The sequence below is a fragment of the Mus caroli genome, unplaced genomic scaffold (assembly GCF_978045245.1).
Source record: "Mus caroli unplaced genomic scaffold, Mus_caroli_1 scaffold_10, whole genome shotgun sequence".
NCBI lineage: Eukaryota > Metazoa > Chordata > Mammalia > Rodentia > Muridae > Mus > Mus caroli.
In genome coordinates this window covers 153,439-170,218 of record NW_028227265.1, presented here as the reverse complement: position 1 = coordinate 170,218, position 16,780 = coordinate 153,439, and the positions used below count along the sequence as shown (strand labels likewise).

Here is a 16,780-nt window from a genome sequence, read left to right as displayed (position 1 = left end):
TCTTATCTCCTTGTACAAATCTCAAGTCCAAGTGGATCAAGGACCTTCACATAAAACCAGGTACACTTAACTAATAGCAGAGAAAGTTGAGAAGAGCCTGGAATACATGGGCACAGGGGAAAAGTTCCTGAACAGAACACCTTGAATTTATGATCTTTCCAAGACTCTTATCATGAAGGGGTATGGATTTTGTCAAATTTTTCTCAGCATCTAATGAAATGATTATATGGGTTTTTTTCTTTGAGTTTCTTTATGTGGTAGATTACGTTGATGGATGTTGGTATATTGAACCATTCCTGCATCCCAGAGATGAAGCCTACTTGAGCATGATGGATGATTATTTCGAAGTGTTCTTGGAATCAATTAAATTGAGTATTTTTGCATCTAGAGTCATAAGGGAAATTGGTCTGAAGATCTCTTTCTTTGTTGGGTCTTTGTGTGATTTAAGTATCAGAGTAATTGTGGCTTCATAGAATGAATTGGGCAGAGTACCTTCTGTTTCTATTTTGTGGAATAGTTTGAGGAGAGTTGGAATTATGTCTTCTTTGAAGGTCTGATAGAACTCTGCACTAAACCCATCTAGTCCTGGGCTTTTTTTGGTTGGGAGACTATTAATGACTGTTTCTATTTCTTTAGGGGGAATGAGACTGTTTTGATCGTTAATCTGATACCAATTTAACATTGGTACCTGGTATCTGTCTAGGAAGTTGTCCATTTCATCCAGGCTTTCCAGTTTTGTTGAGTAAAGGCTTTTGTAGTAGAATCTGATGATTTTTTGGATTTCCTCAGGTTCTGTTGTTATGACTCCCTTTTCATTTCTGATTTTGTTAATTAGGATACTGTCTCTGTGCCCTCTAGTTAGTCTGACTAAGGGTTTATCTATTTTGTTGATTTTCTCAAAGAACCAGGCCCTGGTTTCTTCATATAGTTCTTTTTGTTTCCACTTGGTTGATTTCAGCCATAACTTTGATTATTTCCTGCCATCTACTCCTCTTGTGTGAATTTGCTTCCTTTCATTCTAGAGCTTCTAGGTGTGCTGTCAAGCTGCTAGTGTATGCTCTCTCTAGTTTCTTTTGGGGGGCACTCAGGGCTATGAGTTTTCCTCTTAGGACTGCTTTCATTCTGTCCCATAAGTTTGGGTATGTTGTTGCTTCATTTTCATTAAACTTTATAAAGTCTATCATTTCTTTCTTTATTTCTTCCTTGACGAAGTTGTCATTGAGTAGAGTGTTGTTCAGCTTCCACATGTATGTGTGCTTTCTATTGTTTATGTTGTTATTGTAGACCAGCTTTAGGCCATATTGATCTGATATGATGCATGGGATTATTTCAATCTTCTTGTATCTGCTGAGGCCTGTTTTGTGACTGATATATTGTCAATTTTGGATAAGGTGCTGAGAAGAAGATATATTCTTTTGTTTTAGGATAAAATTTTCTATAGATATGCTAAATTCATTTGTTTCATAACTTCTGTTAATTTCATTGTCTCTTTGTTTAGTTTGTGTTTCCCTGATCTGTCCATTGCTGAGAGTAGGGTGTTGAAGTCTCCCACTATTATTGTGTTCAATGCAATGTGTGCTTTGACCTTTAGTAAAGTTGCTTTTATGAATGTGGGTGCCCTTGCATTAGGAGCATAGTTGTTCAAAATAGAGAGTTCTTCTTGGTAGATTTTTCCTTTGAATATGAAGTGGCCTTCCTTATCTTTTTTGATATTTTTAGGTTGAAAGTCGATTTTACTCAATATTAGAATTGCTACTCAGCTTGTTTCTTAGAACCATTTGATTGAAGAGGTTTTTCTAGCCTTTTACTCTTAGGTAGTGTTTGTCTTTGTCACTGAGGTGAGTTTCCTTTATGCAGCAAAATGTTGGGTTCTGTTTATGTATCCAGTCTGTTAGTCTATGTCTTTTTATTGGGAAATTGAGTGCATTGGTTTTAAGAGATATTAAGGAAAAAAGATTGTTGCTTACTGTTATTTTTGTTGTTAGTGGTGGAACTATGTTTTTTGTGACTGTCTTCTTTTTGGTTTGTTAAAAGAAGTTTATTTTCTTGCTTTTTCTAGGGTGTAGTTTCACTCCTTGTGTTGGAGTTTTCCATTTATTATCCTCTGTAGGGCTGGATTTGTGGAGAGATATTGTGTGAATTTGGCTTTGTCATGGAGTATCTTGGTTTCTCCATCCATGGTTATTGAGAGTTTTGCTGGATATAGTAGCCTGGGCTGGCATTTGTGTTCTCTTAGGGTCTGTATGAAGTCTGCCCAGGATTTTCTGGCTTTCATAGTCTCTGGCAAGAAGTCTGGTGTAATTCTAATAGGTCTGCCTGTATATGTTACTTGACCTTTTCCCTTACTGCTTTTAATATTCTTTCTTTGTTTTGTTCATTTGATGTTTTGATTATTCTGTGATGGGAGGAATTTCTTTTTTGATCCAATCTATTTGTTATTCTGTAGGCCTCTTGTATGTTCATGGGCATCTCTTTCTTTAGGCTAGGGACGTTTTCTTCTATAATTTTGTTGAAGATATTTTCTGGCCCTTCAAATTGGAAATCTCCACTCTCTTCTATACCTATCATCCTTAATTTTGGTCTTCTCATTGTGTCCTGGATTTACTGGATGTTTTCAGTTAGGATCATTTTGCATTTTGCATTTTCTTTGATTGTTTTGTCCATGTTTTCTATGGTATCTTCTGTGCCTGAGATTCTGTCTTTTATTCCTTGTATTCTGTCCATGATGCTTGCATCTATGGCTCCTGGTCACTTCCCTAGGTTTTCCATCTCCAGAGTTATTTCCCGTGGTGATTTTTTTTTTATTGTTTCTCCTTCCATTTTTAGATTCTTGATGGTTTTGTTCAATTCCTTCACCTGTTTTGATGTGTTTTCCTGTAATTCTTTAAGGAATTTTTGTGTTTCATCTTTAAGGGCTTCTATCTGTTTACCTGTGTTCTCCTGTATTTCTTTAAGAGCATTATTTATGTCCTTCTTAAAATCCTCTATCAGCATCATGAGATGTGATTTTAAATCCACTTATTGCTTTTCCAGTGTATTGGGGTATCCAGGACTTACTGTGGTGTGTGAACTGGGTTCTGATGGTGCCAAGTAGTTTTGGTTTCTGTTGGTAAGATTCTTGCATTTGCCTTTTGCCATCCTGTTATCTCTGGTGTTAGATGCTCTTGCTGTCTCTGGCTGTAGCTTGTTCCTCCTGAGAGCCTGTGAGCCTGTGTCAGCACTCCTGGGAGAGCAGCTGTCAAAGCTGCTGCACTGTTTTTGTGCCCTGTGTGCTCCTTGCTGCTCCACTCCAGACAGTTATTGGATAGAAAGTGGCTATCTCACTTCTGAACACGGGAGTAAAAGCATTCCTGGGAGAACAGCTCTCTCCTGGTAGGACCGGTGCACAGCCAGCTCTGGATCAGCCTGAGCTCTCATGTGCAAATGTCAGACAAGAAGGAATCTCTTTTTTACACTTTTATTTAACTATGGTTTTTCTGATAACATACAGCTTTCAATTTGTCATTTTCCTGTGTGATGTTTGGGTCCTTTCTTATTTTCTCTTTTTCATTGCTTTCCAACAATTTGGTTTAGTTGCATGAACACATGACTGTTCTTAACACACTAATTGGCATGTGCTCAGCATCTTGAGTATGTAACTTTTGCCAAACATGTGTTTGCCTCTTTCTGTTCCTGTATAGATACACACTTGGGTGGTAGAAATCTGATGTCACTCTACAGATTCCTTATATGTTTGTAAAAGGTTTATTTCTGTATTTACATATTTCACATTGATACATCTAAGTGGTTTCACCTTATCATTGTCCTTTCTAATTTGCTATTCTGTTTATACATTCAGTTTTAAAACCATGATATAATTGTTGATACTACAGTTGTTCCCATTTGGCTATTTATTACAGTTTACATTTGGTGAGATCTCTGTAAATTTATTCATAGACATATTGGGCACTGTCTGCTGGCTGCTTTAAAAGTGTTCTAACATAATTTTAAAATCAGGATTGTCTTAAGGTATCTTTCTTGGTTTCTTTCTTGGCCTTAATAGTAAGTCCATTTTTAGTTTATTATAATGGTTTTATGGATGTTGTACTGTGGTGTTGATACTCCAGGATCTACTATGTCCCTTTGATGATTAGTAGTTTTCCTTTATTATATCATGTGTGGAAATTATATACTTATCCAGACATTTATTTTAATTCTTTTAGATTTTGCCAGATTGCTTTGAGTCTTCTCTTTGTGTATGTGGTTCACAGGTTAGAGGGAGGCTTGGACAGATTTTATATAAAATTATTGGGCCCTTGTCTTCAGTTTCCTTCTTTGTGCTAGTTTCACTGAGCCTTTTCATGGTTAGAATTGTCCCAAACAGTGCCCTTGTTTGTAAGTTATAAAGACAAAGACTTTTTGTAAGCTTTGGGGCACCTCATATGGCTCAAGTAAGCCTTACTTCCAAACGGAAAGCCAGGAACTCAGGAATCCTATCTACACCTTCTTTCCTCCATGGGTCACTTACCCTTATTCACACATGAGTGTTGGTGCCTCTGTTCTATACAGTGTACAGGGTTAGATGTGGCACAGATTGTCCTCAAGGAGTTTGTTGTGACAAACAAAAAACATATATGGGGTTTTAAATATGAATCTCAAACCATCATCCACTGTAGATTTCCTGCATGTGTAAATAAATATTTCAGACCTAAAGAAAATGCAACAAAATGTTCCATTTATAGTAGTTTTAATTTACAAGATTCATGGTAATATTGAGTGTGGGACATCAACAGGAAGCTATAGCTCCAAGTTGTATTCACCACTGCATAGAACTTTGCAGTTAGATGTATTCAGATCATCATACTGGCAATCTGTATATTCGAGACATTTAATGACCACAAAAATAAAAACCTAAATCTGAAAATACCAGAATGAATAATGTTCATTATTAGAAAGATAGCAGAAACATTGAAAAGGGAGTAAACCCTTGAGGAACAGCTGAAATCAACTTTAGAGGTGGGGGTGAACCTCTAAACAGCAGCAAGCTAAGAGAATGCCCAGCTGAGAATTTCTTTTTTTTTAATCTAAATTTTTTTAATTAATTTGTTTTACACTCCATATTTCATGCTCCACACCCCCAACCACCCTCTAACTGCTCTACATCCCACACCTCCTCCTCACATCCCTGTTTACACCTGGATGCCCCCACAGACTGCCCCACCTGACCTCTAAACTCCCTGGGGCCTTCAGTCTCTTCAGGGTTAGATACATCATCTCTGAATGAACATGGATCTGGAAGTCCTCTACCATATGTGTGTTGGGGGCTTCATATCAGCTGGTGTATGCTCTCTGTTTGGTGGTCCAGTGTTTGAGAGATCTTGGAGGATCCAGATTAATTGAGACTGCTGCTCCTCCTACAGGATCGCCCTTCTCCTTAGTTTTTTTCCCCCAATTTTTTATTAGGTATTTTCTTCATTTATATTTCAAATGCTATCCCAAACGTCCCCTATACCCTCCCCCCCCCCGCTCCCCTACCCACCCACTCCCACTTCCTGGCCCTGGTGTTCCCCTGTATTGGGGGCATATAAAGTTTGCAAGACCAAGGGGCCTCTCTGCCTAATGATGGCCGACTAGGCCATCTTCTGCTACATATGCAGCTAGAGACACGAGCTCTGGGGTTACTGATTAGTTCTTATTGTGGTTCCACCTATAGGGTTGCAGATCCCTTCAGCTCCTTGGGTACTTTCTCTAGCTCTTCCATTGGGGGCCCTGTGTTCCATCCAACTGTGACTGACTGTGAGCATCCACTTCTCTGTTTGCCAGGCACTGGCATAGCCTCACAAGAGACAGCTATATCAGGGTGCTTTCAGCAAAATCTTGCTAGCATATGCAATAGTGTCTGGGTTTGGTGGCTGATTATGGGATGGATCTCCAGGTGGGGCAGTCTCTGGATGGTCCATCCTTTTGTCCAGCTGAGAATTTCTAAATGAACGCTTTGATCTTATAAATTGAGTGTGTATCTGTTGCAGTAAATCTCCAACCCAAATAAGCCCCAGCAATGAAAATATGACTCAATTAATATGAATACATGCTGTGTGCCTAGATTGGGCAGATCTACCACTACATTATCATGTTCCACATCTATGAGATCCCTTATAACTTGCGGTTTCTCCAAGTCATGTGCTTCTGCTCCATTTTTCTTCTTCCTCCTCTCTCTCTCTCTCTCTCTCTCTCTCTCTCTCTCTCTCTCTCTCTCCCATTTTCTCCTTCTCTCTCCCAACCTTCTGCACCACCTTCCCTTCTATCTGCCCAATCATCAGCTGTCCTTTATTTTACAAATTAAGGTGGCTTTAAAGCAGGTTTACAGGAAATCACCTAAGTGCTGACTCATTCCTTGTTTGCAACCCCTCACAGGAGAACGGAATTAAAATCAAATATAATTAGCATGTATCTATATACATATGTGTGTGTGTGCACATATGACAGCACATACACATATGAATACATTGTTGCACATAGTCATTTATACGTGCAAATAAATTAATAAACCATAATGTTCATTCATATCTAAAACAATAATTCAGAATCATGAAGAAAGCAATCCCTTTCAAACAGTCAATACACAATCTATTTGATTTAAAATATGACTCAGAGGCAGGAGAGATGGCTCAGTGATTAAGAGTGCTGTCTCTGACTATATTGCCTGCCTTTGGATTCTATTGGGCAAATTTCCTGCAGATCAACATGAAGATATACTCTCATATAGTAATGCTTATAGAGATGATTATACATAATTTCACAATTTCTGATAATGATTTTATAGAACTCTTAAATTCATACAAGAACTCTTAAATTGGTACAAGTAATCTCAATCCCCCTATAGAATAAAGTTGCAAATAGAGCCCTGTAAACCTTCATGTGTCACAGGCCAACTGTACTAGGATAAGAAAATAGGCCTGAAACAAATTTGTGGTCAAGGAAAAACATTCATTCAAGGCCAGGTCCAAGGATGAAGCCACAGGTATGCACTATGATAAAGCAAGGCTCTGTGAAATGGTTACTTTAAACTTATAATGAGCTTATAGAATGAAACACTGCTTTGTACTTATTATCAACATCCTTCTATAACTCCCCTTTTATGTAACATTTTGTCTATGAGGTAATTTTATAATAGAACTTCTCCCCACCCACCAAGTATATATAAATATATATGTATCTATATGTGTGTGTGTCTGTATGTCTGTCTATATGTATGTACATACATATGTGTCTAGATATATGTGCATGTATGTAAGTATGCATTACTATTTATGAAGTTGTTGAGACAGGTGTTCATGCCCAACCAAAGTGTGAGAGTGTGTGTATGTGTGTGTGTGTGTGTGTGTGTGTGTCTTGTGTGTATGTGTCTATGTGTGTGCTTGAATTCTCCCTTACTTTTCTCTCTGGCTCATGAATGGTTTATAAACTCCAAGCCTCTCACCTGGCCCACCAGGGAGGGATCCTTAAGCCAGACAGAAACTAATAAACCTTCTTCTCTTAACCCCCTGCTGCTATTAACAGCAGATAATTACCAGAAGCCAGAGACTTTTGGCTTTAGAATAGCAAAGGGTTAAAGAAAGAAAAAAAATCACCAAAAGTAAGCTACTTTAGCCCCTCATCCCCCCCTTCCCTGCAACAGGAACACCACCCATTGCTACCAGTAATTGATCCTGGTCTGGTGACCGGTCCAAGGCAATAAATAACTTAATTTTAAAAAGAAACACACACAAGAGTGCATACTGCTCTTGCAAAATACTGGAACTTGGTTCCTACCCATGCCAGATGACTCACAACAGCCTTTATCCCCAGCTCTAGGAGATCTAACACTCTCTACTACACTCTCAGGCAACTGCACACAGATGTGCACATACCCATACTCAGATGCCCATACAGGTGGGTAAGGAAGGAAGGAAAGAAAAGAAGGAAGGAAGGAAGAATTGGCTTTTGTCTTTCCAATTAAATTTAATACAATAAGTACATTGTCTGTTCCTGCTTTTTCTCAAGTTCTAGCCAAACAAAAATTAAAGTGAGATACAAACATTTCATAAATGAACACAGAAAACTATAAGTACTTATAGTCTATATAACTTTTTTTAAAATATGGGACAATTCATTAATTATATAAAGAGAAGCTATGAATGAAGAGACTGGATTTTGGAATAAAACAGTAAATAGGAAAGCAATTGGTTTTTGTCCAAGATGTTTATTCAATTACATTATTCAGAAAATGTAATGCAAAAAATTAGAATAATATACATTTAGCAAAAGTACAGGTAGTTTTTTTTTGGAAGGGTCATAGATGAAGAGTGACAAAGCATAAGTTTTCCAATTTCAAAGTTCTGTATTATCAGTATTCTAATCTACCATGTTTCTCAAATTGATACATAAGTAAAAAGAAATCAGCTCATAAATGCAAATGCAATTATTTTTGAGTATAAGAAAACTACTGTAAGATATAAGGGATAAGAACCTTGGTTATGTAAAAGAAGAACAATTACGGCAGTTATCCTCATCCAACAGAAATGAGTAATGTAAGATTTCAGTGATGAAAGCACTTCCACTTCTGGTGCTGAATGTAAAGTAGGGATGCATTACATTAACATGATAATATACTATTTAACAACTTTTAGTACTAAAAGTTTTTATAGAAGAATAAAATAGTCACACCAAGTAAGCATTTATGGAAAAGATAGGCTAATACAGTACTGGTTGTTTTAAAGTACCAGAGTTACAAATGAACATAAATGATAATTGATATATTATTGTCTAGCCAGTGTGACCAGTGTGGGTTGCATGCATCCCAGCACAGCTGTGAATGTGATAACAATATCGTGTCAGTGTCTTTCCTAGTTTCCTTTCTATTGCTGGTATAGAACACTAACCAAAGCAACCTGGGAAGGAAAGGGTTTATTTGGCTTACATGTCCTGATCATTGAGGGAAGTCAGGACAGGAACTCAAGCAGGGATAAAGGCAGGAGCCATGGAGGGAACTGCTTACTGTCTTGCTTGTGCCTTTTGCTCAGCTAGTTTCCTTGAACTTCCTGCCTCTGGTTGGCACCACCCACACTGGGCTGAAGCCTACTCTATTAACCATTAATCCAGAAAATGTCCCACAGGAATGCCTACAGGCCAATCTGATGGAGGCATTTCTTCAGCTGAGGCTCTGTCTCCCCAGGTGACTCTAGTTTGTGTCAAAATGACAAAAAATAAGTATCACAGTCAAAAGATCAGACATCCTGGTTAAGCAAACCTTTCTAAGGATTATTACCCATAAGATGAGTTTGACTTTACTAAGTTTACAACATTATATTATATTTCATTTAGTTTAAGTGTATGGATGTTTTGTCTATGTGTATGTATGTCTGTGTGTTGTGTGTGTGCAATGCCCTCAGAGGCTAAAAATGGCACCAGATCCTCTGGAACTGGAGTCACAGTCAGTTGCAAGCTACCATGTGGGTACTGTAAATATAAAACCTGAGGCTTTGGGAAGGGCATTCAGTGTTCCTAACTAGTTAGCCTTATCTCCAGCATCCCCTAAATTTACAATTTTCAAGTTGTAAATTATGGTTTGAGTTGTCTTCAACCTTGATATCTGGTTGTAAGTTACAAAGGCCTAGGTTTTCTATCAGTTGCTCTGCATGGCTCAGGAAGAGCATGTTCTGCAACTGAAAGCCATGAAACTGAGAATCTTGTCCAGGATACAATATAGATAGTATCAAATATTTTATATAAAGATATTTCATTAACTTCACTGAAATACCCAACAAACCCAAATAAGTAAATTGTGACTATAAAACAAACATGGTCAACAAAACACAGATAGATAGATATAGATAGATATACCTCATTGATTATTAAATTTCACTTTAGCAATAGATGCTTCTCACTCACAACTATGTTAAAACTTAAGGAACAGATATATCTAATGCTTTTGGGTATAAGCCAAAGTATACAATCTTTCCCATATTTCTATTATGTCAGCATGAATTACTTTTTTGAAAGGAAATATTCATTGAAACTCTTGGGGAAATGTAACCATTTCATTTATCAAGTTTACTTCTAAAAGTTTTTTCTAAAGAAAAAATGAAAAAAAAAAAACCTTCAATTAAGGTGTAATGTAAAAGGTTTGAAATGACCAAAATGTGCACTGGTAAAATATTTGAAAATCTGAAAATGTCATTTTACTAAATATATTCTGATTCCTATTTTTTGACTATATGCTTTTGCTGTAAAAATATAACATTTTGGATAAAAAGACCATATTATATGTGTATAGCATAATATAGTATATGTGCCATCAAAATGTATATCCATAAACATACCAGAGAATACATATATTGAGTGATTTTTCTATGTGGTGAGGGAGGGCTTTTTTGGTGTGAATTTTCTATTTCAAATTTTTCTTTGTGGAAAAAAATTCTGATACTTGGTATATTAAGCACCCCCACCCCTTAGATGTTCTTTTAGGGTGTCATTACACATCATGGCCTTGAAGATGGCAACTTGGGAAAATGTCTGTGCTTTATTTGAATAAGAAAAAAGTGGAAAATGTTTTTTAAATTTTTTCTAACATGCAAATATCTTTAATTAATTCTAATTATAAAGCTGTGGAATTATAGCAGATGGTTTAACCTAACTTCATCAGGTCAGTTAGAGAGAATGCAGTGTGTGCAGATTCCTGAAGTATGTGCTTTTTAGAGGGAAATGTGACTTAAACCTAACAAACTGATTTCTCACAATCAGGAAACTGAAAGAAATAAGACTCAACTCGATAATGCCCTACCTCAAAAGACAGAGATATTTAAAGAAGAGAGGACTAAAACAAAACTGGGCCAGAGTCAGAAAAAATCAAAGGTTAAGATTGAAGATTCAAAGGATTCCTTACCAAAGAAGAGTGACACACAGTTGGGTGAACAAAGGAAGGATCAGGTGAGGGAGAAACTGACCAAAGTAGTCAGTATATGATTTACAGTAAATTCTTTCATATCTTTCTTACTTTATTTGTATAAATTACTTTTCATTTATTTAGAGTACTTATTTTTACCCTTTAGATGTACAGATTCGTTGTCTTCATAAATACCAACTATAAGTTAGCAATTTTGAGTGATGACTTAAGTATACTTTTGAGAACAGGAAGAAAATAAGGTTTTAAAAACTCAAGATATTTTGCTTAAAATTGGTAAAGTTCAATATAAAAGCAAAATTTTAGAGAATAATCCTAAAGAAAATTTTATTTTGTTCCTGTAGCACTGTGGATTCGGAAGCTTTACCCCTCCCTAACCTAAAAATGCTTTCCTAAACCTTATTCCGGCTTTGTTGGGTCTAATCCTTTCCCAGGATCTGAGCCTCTTCTTTGATTAGCCCCTGATCTTTATGCATACTCATGATGTTCACATTGTATACTAAAGTGTATCTTCCACTCTAGTCACACAGGTTGTCTGTAAGGCAGTGGAAAGTACTATGAATTCTATTGTGTTCAGGCTTTTCCTAGTTTGTTCTTTGTACACATCCCCCCCATTTTCTAAAATTTTTCTAGTTACAAAGAGAGATGAAGAATTAAATATACCATTTCACTTAGTTATTGTTAGCTATATAATAAATTCCCCCCCAAAAAAAACTTCATGACCCAGACAGCATACATGATTATCTCAGATTTGTTGTCTAGGATCCAGGAGTGCACACACATCTGAAGGTTGTAACAGGAAAATATCATAGAAGGCTGTTCATAAAACTCTTTCTTCACAATTTTACAAAAGCTGGAAAAATAACAATGAAGATACGAAGTCAGAGAGATATGAGACACAAAGATATATGACATGCTTGATCTTGGAAGTGACATGTCCTCAATTTTACCATATTCTCTGCATTGGAAAAGCTTCATTTTCTAATGAATTGTTGGTTATGGCAAGACAGGCAAAATCACTGAGAGGCTGCATGCTGAAAGCAGAGTGAGTGAGATTGTGAAAACTCCTAAACTGAGTACTAAATTTAGCAGTTTAGCTTACAATACTCATCAGGAGAAGCCATCAAAGATGAAGATTTTAGGTAAAGGAGTAACATGTAAGTTTGTAATGCTGGAGAAAAAAATGATGAATTACTAAGACAGGTGAATTATTCTCCTTTATTAAGCTCGTAGTTTAAAGTACTTTGTGTATATGGTAAATAAAGTTACTCCTGTTTCTGTTACAGCCACTCTTTTGTTATTCCAGTACTCTTGGTTGGCTGTAACACACTTATTGTCCAGATTAAATTTTGTGTCTGATCTGGGACATCAGTTATTGAATCTTGATTTCACATAGGTACTTTGTTATCATCTGTGTCCGGAGATAAAAATATAAAACCAAGCAGCAATAAAGAAAAAATATGGCATTTCTGATACTGAATGCTAGCTTCTGTTATATAAAAGCTCTATTTTGTGATCTCATCAATATGATGAAAAAAGGAGCAGCTGACTTGCAATATTGTTTTTATTAAGTAAGGGGCCAAGACTGTTATTATTTCTGCCAGGAACTGAACATAAATCTATTATATCTGCTATTATATCTGCCAGCCCTTAATTAATGGAATATGATAACACTTTAAAGAATGAGCAAGTATAAAATGATGTAATGTTCACGAACTTCTTATGTAAGTTGTTAGCACTATGTACCACTGTATTGCTTGGTTTTGCTGGTACGTTTTAGCTCAGCCATAGCTCTCTGGATGGCTGTATTAAAATCCATTGTGACATATTAGTGTTCAGCTACTCCTGCAACAAACACAAAATGTGAGCTGGCTCTACCATACCACTTCACCACTGAGAGTAGGCCAGGGTCAGTATCTATTGGAGAGAGTTATTTGCTGTCATTCATGTATCCAGGCATACAGAATCTTTTCCATTGTACAAGTGGTTTCTGGCACTACATTCAGCCTCAGCACTCAGGACTGACCTGAGGAACTTTGCATTTGCCACATTTAACTTGAAGGAAGATTAAAGATGCAGACTAACAAAGTATCTAAGAAAGAAAGGAAACCATTTTGGTGAACTTCCAAAAGTCTTGCTGTACATGGGTAAAGAATGTTCATATGAAAGAAGCGAAGTTAAGTGATGCTCAGGCCTGGAGTGACACTTAGTGTCAACATCTATGTTACAGAAAAATACCTGTTACTGATCAAAGGAATTCGTCTATTAATAAAAACATACTTGTTGAGCACAGGTTTCAGTTTGATCAGATATCTCAATAAATTTTTCAGTATGCATTCTTATATATATTAAAAATTGTGCTTTTAAAACACCATTGTTTAGTGCATTAGCATAATAAACTATAGCAAGTATATTTAAAATAATATAGTTATGAATACATTTAAAGTAATTTTTATCTACTAAAATTATACTTTAAAAACTCTGTAGACTTTTGATTAAGAAATATAATTTTGGGGCCAGCTGTTCCTTAATCTTGTCCTTTGCCAAAATATAATTTCTCAGCCTTTGTAATATATTTGTCTTATATGACTATCATATTAAGAAAACCACTTTGATGGCCTAGCATAATGATGTATGCTTTTAATCCCATCACTTGACGGTCCAGGCAGACATATCTCTATGAATTCAAGACCAGTTTGGTCTACATAAGCTCCAGGTTAGCCAAGGCTTCATAGTTGAGAACCCATCTCAACAACAATAAGGCAGGATGGGGCAGGAAAATACCTTGAATATTTTTTATGTGACTCATTTTAAACATTGTCTATATATTTGTTATTTTATCTTATTACAGATCTCATCTGATCAAAGTAAAAGGTCAGTTGGTAAAAGGTAAAACAGTTTTTATTTGTTCTGTGTTTTCATAGTTTTATTAGTTAGATGTCTAAGAGAGAAAAATAGTAAAACAAGTCTTTGTTTGTATCATCACTTGCTCTTGTGCTCCTGGACAAATAATGTTAAATACAAAATGTTTGAAACTTTAGATGCCAAAAATTGGAAATTAGGGGAAATTAAAATTTTAAAGTTTAAAATAGCTTTAAGTTAAGTATTACATTTAAGGTATGATTAGGTTTCTAAAGTGATAACTGACTCTCGTTTTTAATTTAGTTATCAAAATACAGGCCCTAGCTCTATAAACAGCTCAAGATTCTGTCTTTTGTTGTCCCAGCCACTCACATCTTGGTGAATACTGGAACATGAAACTAGTTGAGTTGCTTGATTCACCCAAATAAATATTGCATTTTTCCTTCTTGAGTCTCTTTGATGATCATACTGTGATTACTACCAAACCTACTCAGTGAATGGACAGTGCTCCTGAGGCAGAATGTTTAAGGGGCAGTAGATTCTTTCAGATGAGTTAGGGTACAATATTACTGATACAAAACAAGATGTCAGTGGATTTTTTCCCATTTTGGGGGGGCTGTTTTTGTTTTTGTTTTTTTGAGACAGGGTTTCTCTGTGTAGCCCTGGCTGTCCTGGAACTCACTCTGTAGACCAGGCTGGCCTTGAACTCAGAAATTCACCTGCCTCTGCCTCCCAGGGACTGGGATCAAAGGCGAGTGCCACCACGTTTCTCCCGCCCCCCCCCCTTTTTTTTTTTACAAAGCCTCACACTAAAATTTTTACTTTGATTACCTTGTAGAAAATAGAAGATAATGCCTGGCTATGTATGCTTCTATATTTTATTACCATTTTATATTATCTAGATCACAGGCTCAGGTCAATTAGCAAGTATTAATGTTTGTGTGTGTGTATGCATATATATATATATATAAATTACTTACACTTTTTACTGTGGGAAGGGCTTTAATTTATTATTTTACACTTAATGCATAGTCAGTATTATAACATTGTAAAGTCATAAGAAAAAGTATTGATAATTAAATTCCTTGTGGAATCTTACCCAGCTTAAGAACTGTGTGGAAAGAGAAAAAAAAGCAGGGTGCTGTCATACACATGCTTAGATTGTAGTGAGTGCACCATAGTTCTATGGTTTCTCTAAGGAAACATGATAGACTGTAGGCTTTTGAAATGGCACACTTTTTGCATCTATCACCTAAAAAAGTCTTGGTAATATTTACTATTGTTTTAATATTGAGCCTTGAGTTGCTGCTAATGAACCCATTGACTACCTTGGTAAACCACATATAGCAGCTCTCCAGTCTCAATGATGGCACTAGTAAAGCAGTCTCAGAATGGGCATAATTCTCCATGCCTTTAATCTCAGCTCTCAGAAGGGAGAGAGGCCAGAGGAACTCTCTGTACTCAAGGTCAGGCTGATCACTATAGGGAGTTCCAAGCCATCCAGGGCTACAGAGTGGGATCCAGTCTCAAATAAATTTATTTTTAAAAAGCAAAACTTATTCACCTGCTTGTAAGCCTTTAAATAATTTCTCAGGAGATGTTACATTCTCATTCACTTTTATTAATGAATCAGATTTTAGACTCATAATGGAGAGTGAATGAAACAAGAGATTACTGGGGTTGATAGGTAATATGGAGCATATTATCAGGGAAGAACCCATTGTATAATTCCAATAAGATTGATGTAATTAATTTCCATTCAGTTTGTTTGTGATGTAGAAATTCTCTGTCATGAAAAGACCCTGCTGGGGTACAAGGTATGTAAAGGGGTAACAAATACACAGATACTGTCCCTTCTGCATGAGCAGTAGAATAAGGTAAATGATATACATGAAAAAAAAACTGAGTGTGGTGTGGCACATCAGAGAGGATGAAGCATGTTTGGCTACTCTGAGAATTATATGGTATTTCATTTAAGAGGGGATGGGGTTGACCTTTACCAGGCAATATTATAATAGATTTTTCCCTATGGAAAAATATGAACATTCTTTACCCATGTACAGCAAGACTTTTGGAAGTTCACCAAAATGGTTTCCTTTCTTTCTTAGATACTTTGTTAGTCTGCATCTTTAATCTTCCTTCAAGTTAAATGTGGCAAATGCAAAGTTCAGGCCTTCATGAACTTTTTAGAATATGCATAAGGTGCACAAGGAAAAGGCTAGAAATTTGTTTTGGGGGGATCTAAATGAAAGGCAATGCTGAGATATAAGACAGGAAATTGGTCGCTTTTGCTTAGTAAACTTTATAGAACTGCCCATTAACAGCTATATTTTAAATATTGCTAAACATGTTTAAAATTCAAACTTTAAGCACATAGCACACAGTATTATTCACCAATCTTCATTTTGGGTTACTCCATAGAGCCAAATAGAATTTGTGAAGTACTTTGGAAGACCCTCGACCTTCCCAGAGTGGATGGGAGCAGAGGAAGATTCCACCTCAGCAGATATATGGCATTGCTTGCAATAAAGAACATTCTTCTGCACTTGGCATGGTTCATTTTGACTTAAGGAATGAATTAGTGACAAATATTTTACCAGACAACAGATTGTAATAGCTTACTGTCTCAAATATATGCAATGATAGTTTCTCTAAAATGTTTTACAGTGAAATTTACATGTTTAAGACATGAAAATATAAACTATTTCTTGGTGTTTCACTTTTAATAGTTAAACATCCACCTTCATCATTTTGAGTATTTTCATTGAAACTTCTGCTTCCAAAGACTACATAGGTTTATTATAACTCATAAAATGCCCCCCCAAAAAGTTTTCCATACTGTTTTTTCTCTATAAATTATCAGCTGCTAAGTTTACTTCATTAATTTTTTTATTCACTCAACATTTATTTTTGTTACTCTCAAATGGTGAATATTCTATAGTTATGAAATTCATGCACAGCAAAGCCAGATAAAGTCCCCTTTCTTTTGCCCACATT

The 16,780-nt window shown here is 36.2% G+C and overlaps 1 protein-coding gene across 2 annotated transcripts in view; it reads left to right on the top strand.

Moving 5' to 3' along the window:
* LOC110287755 (coiled-coil domain-containing protein 7A) overlaps window positions 1-16,351 on the top strand; it is an 84,139-nt gene extending 67,788 nt beyond the window's left edge. Inside the window, exons 16-18 of one of the 2 annotated variants that reach the window (XM_085844254.1) lie at window positions 10,762-10,947; window positions 13,773-13,795; window positions 16,205-16,351. In XM_085844254.1, the coding sequence (XP_085700380.1) occupies window positions 10,762-10,947; window positions 13,773-13,795; window positions 16,205-16,214 (219 nt within the window). In that variant the 3' untranslated portion in view covers window positions 16,215-16,351. Of the gene's footprint in view, window positions 1-10,761; window positions 10,948-13,772; window positions 13,811-16,204 lie in introns of both variants that reach the window. The other variant, XM_085844253.1, reaches the window with a different exon arrangement.
* Window positions 16,352-16,780: the final 429 nt, after the last annotated feature.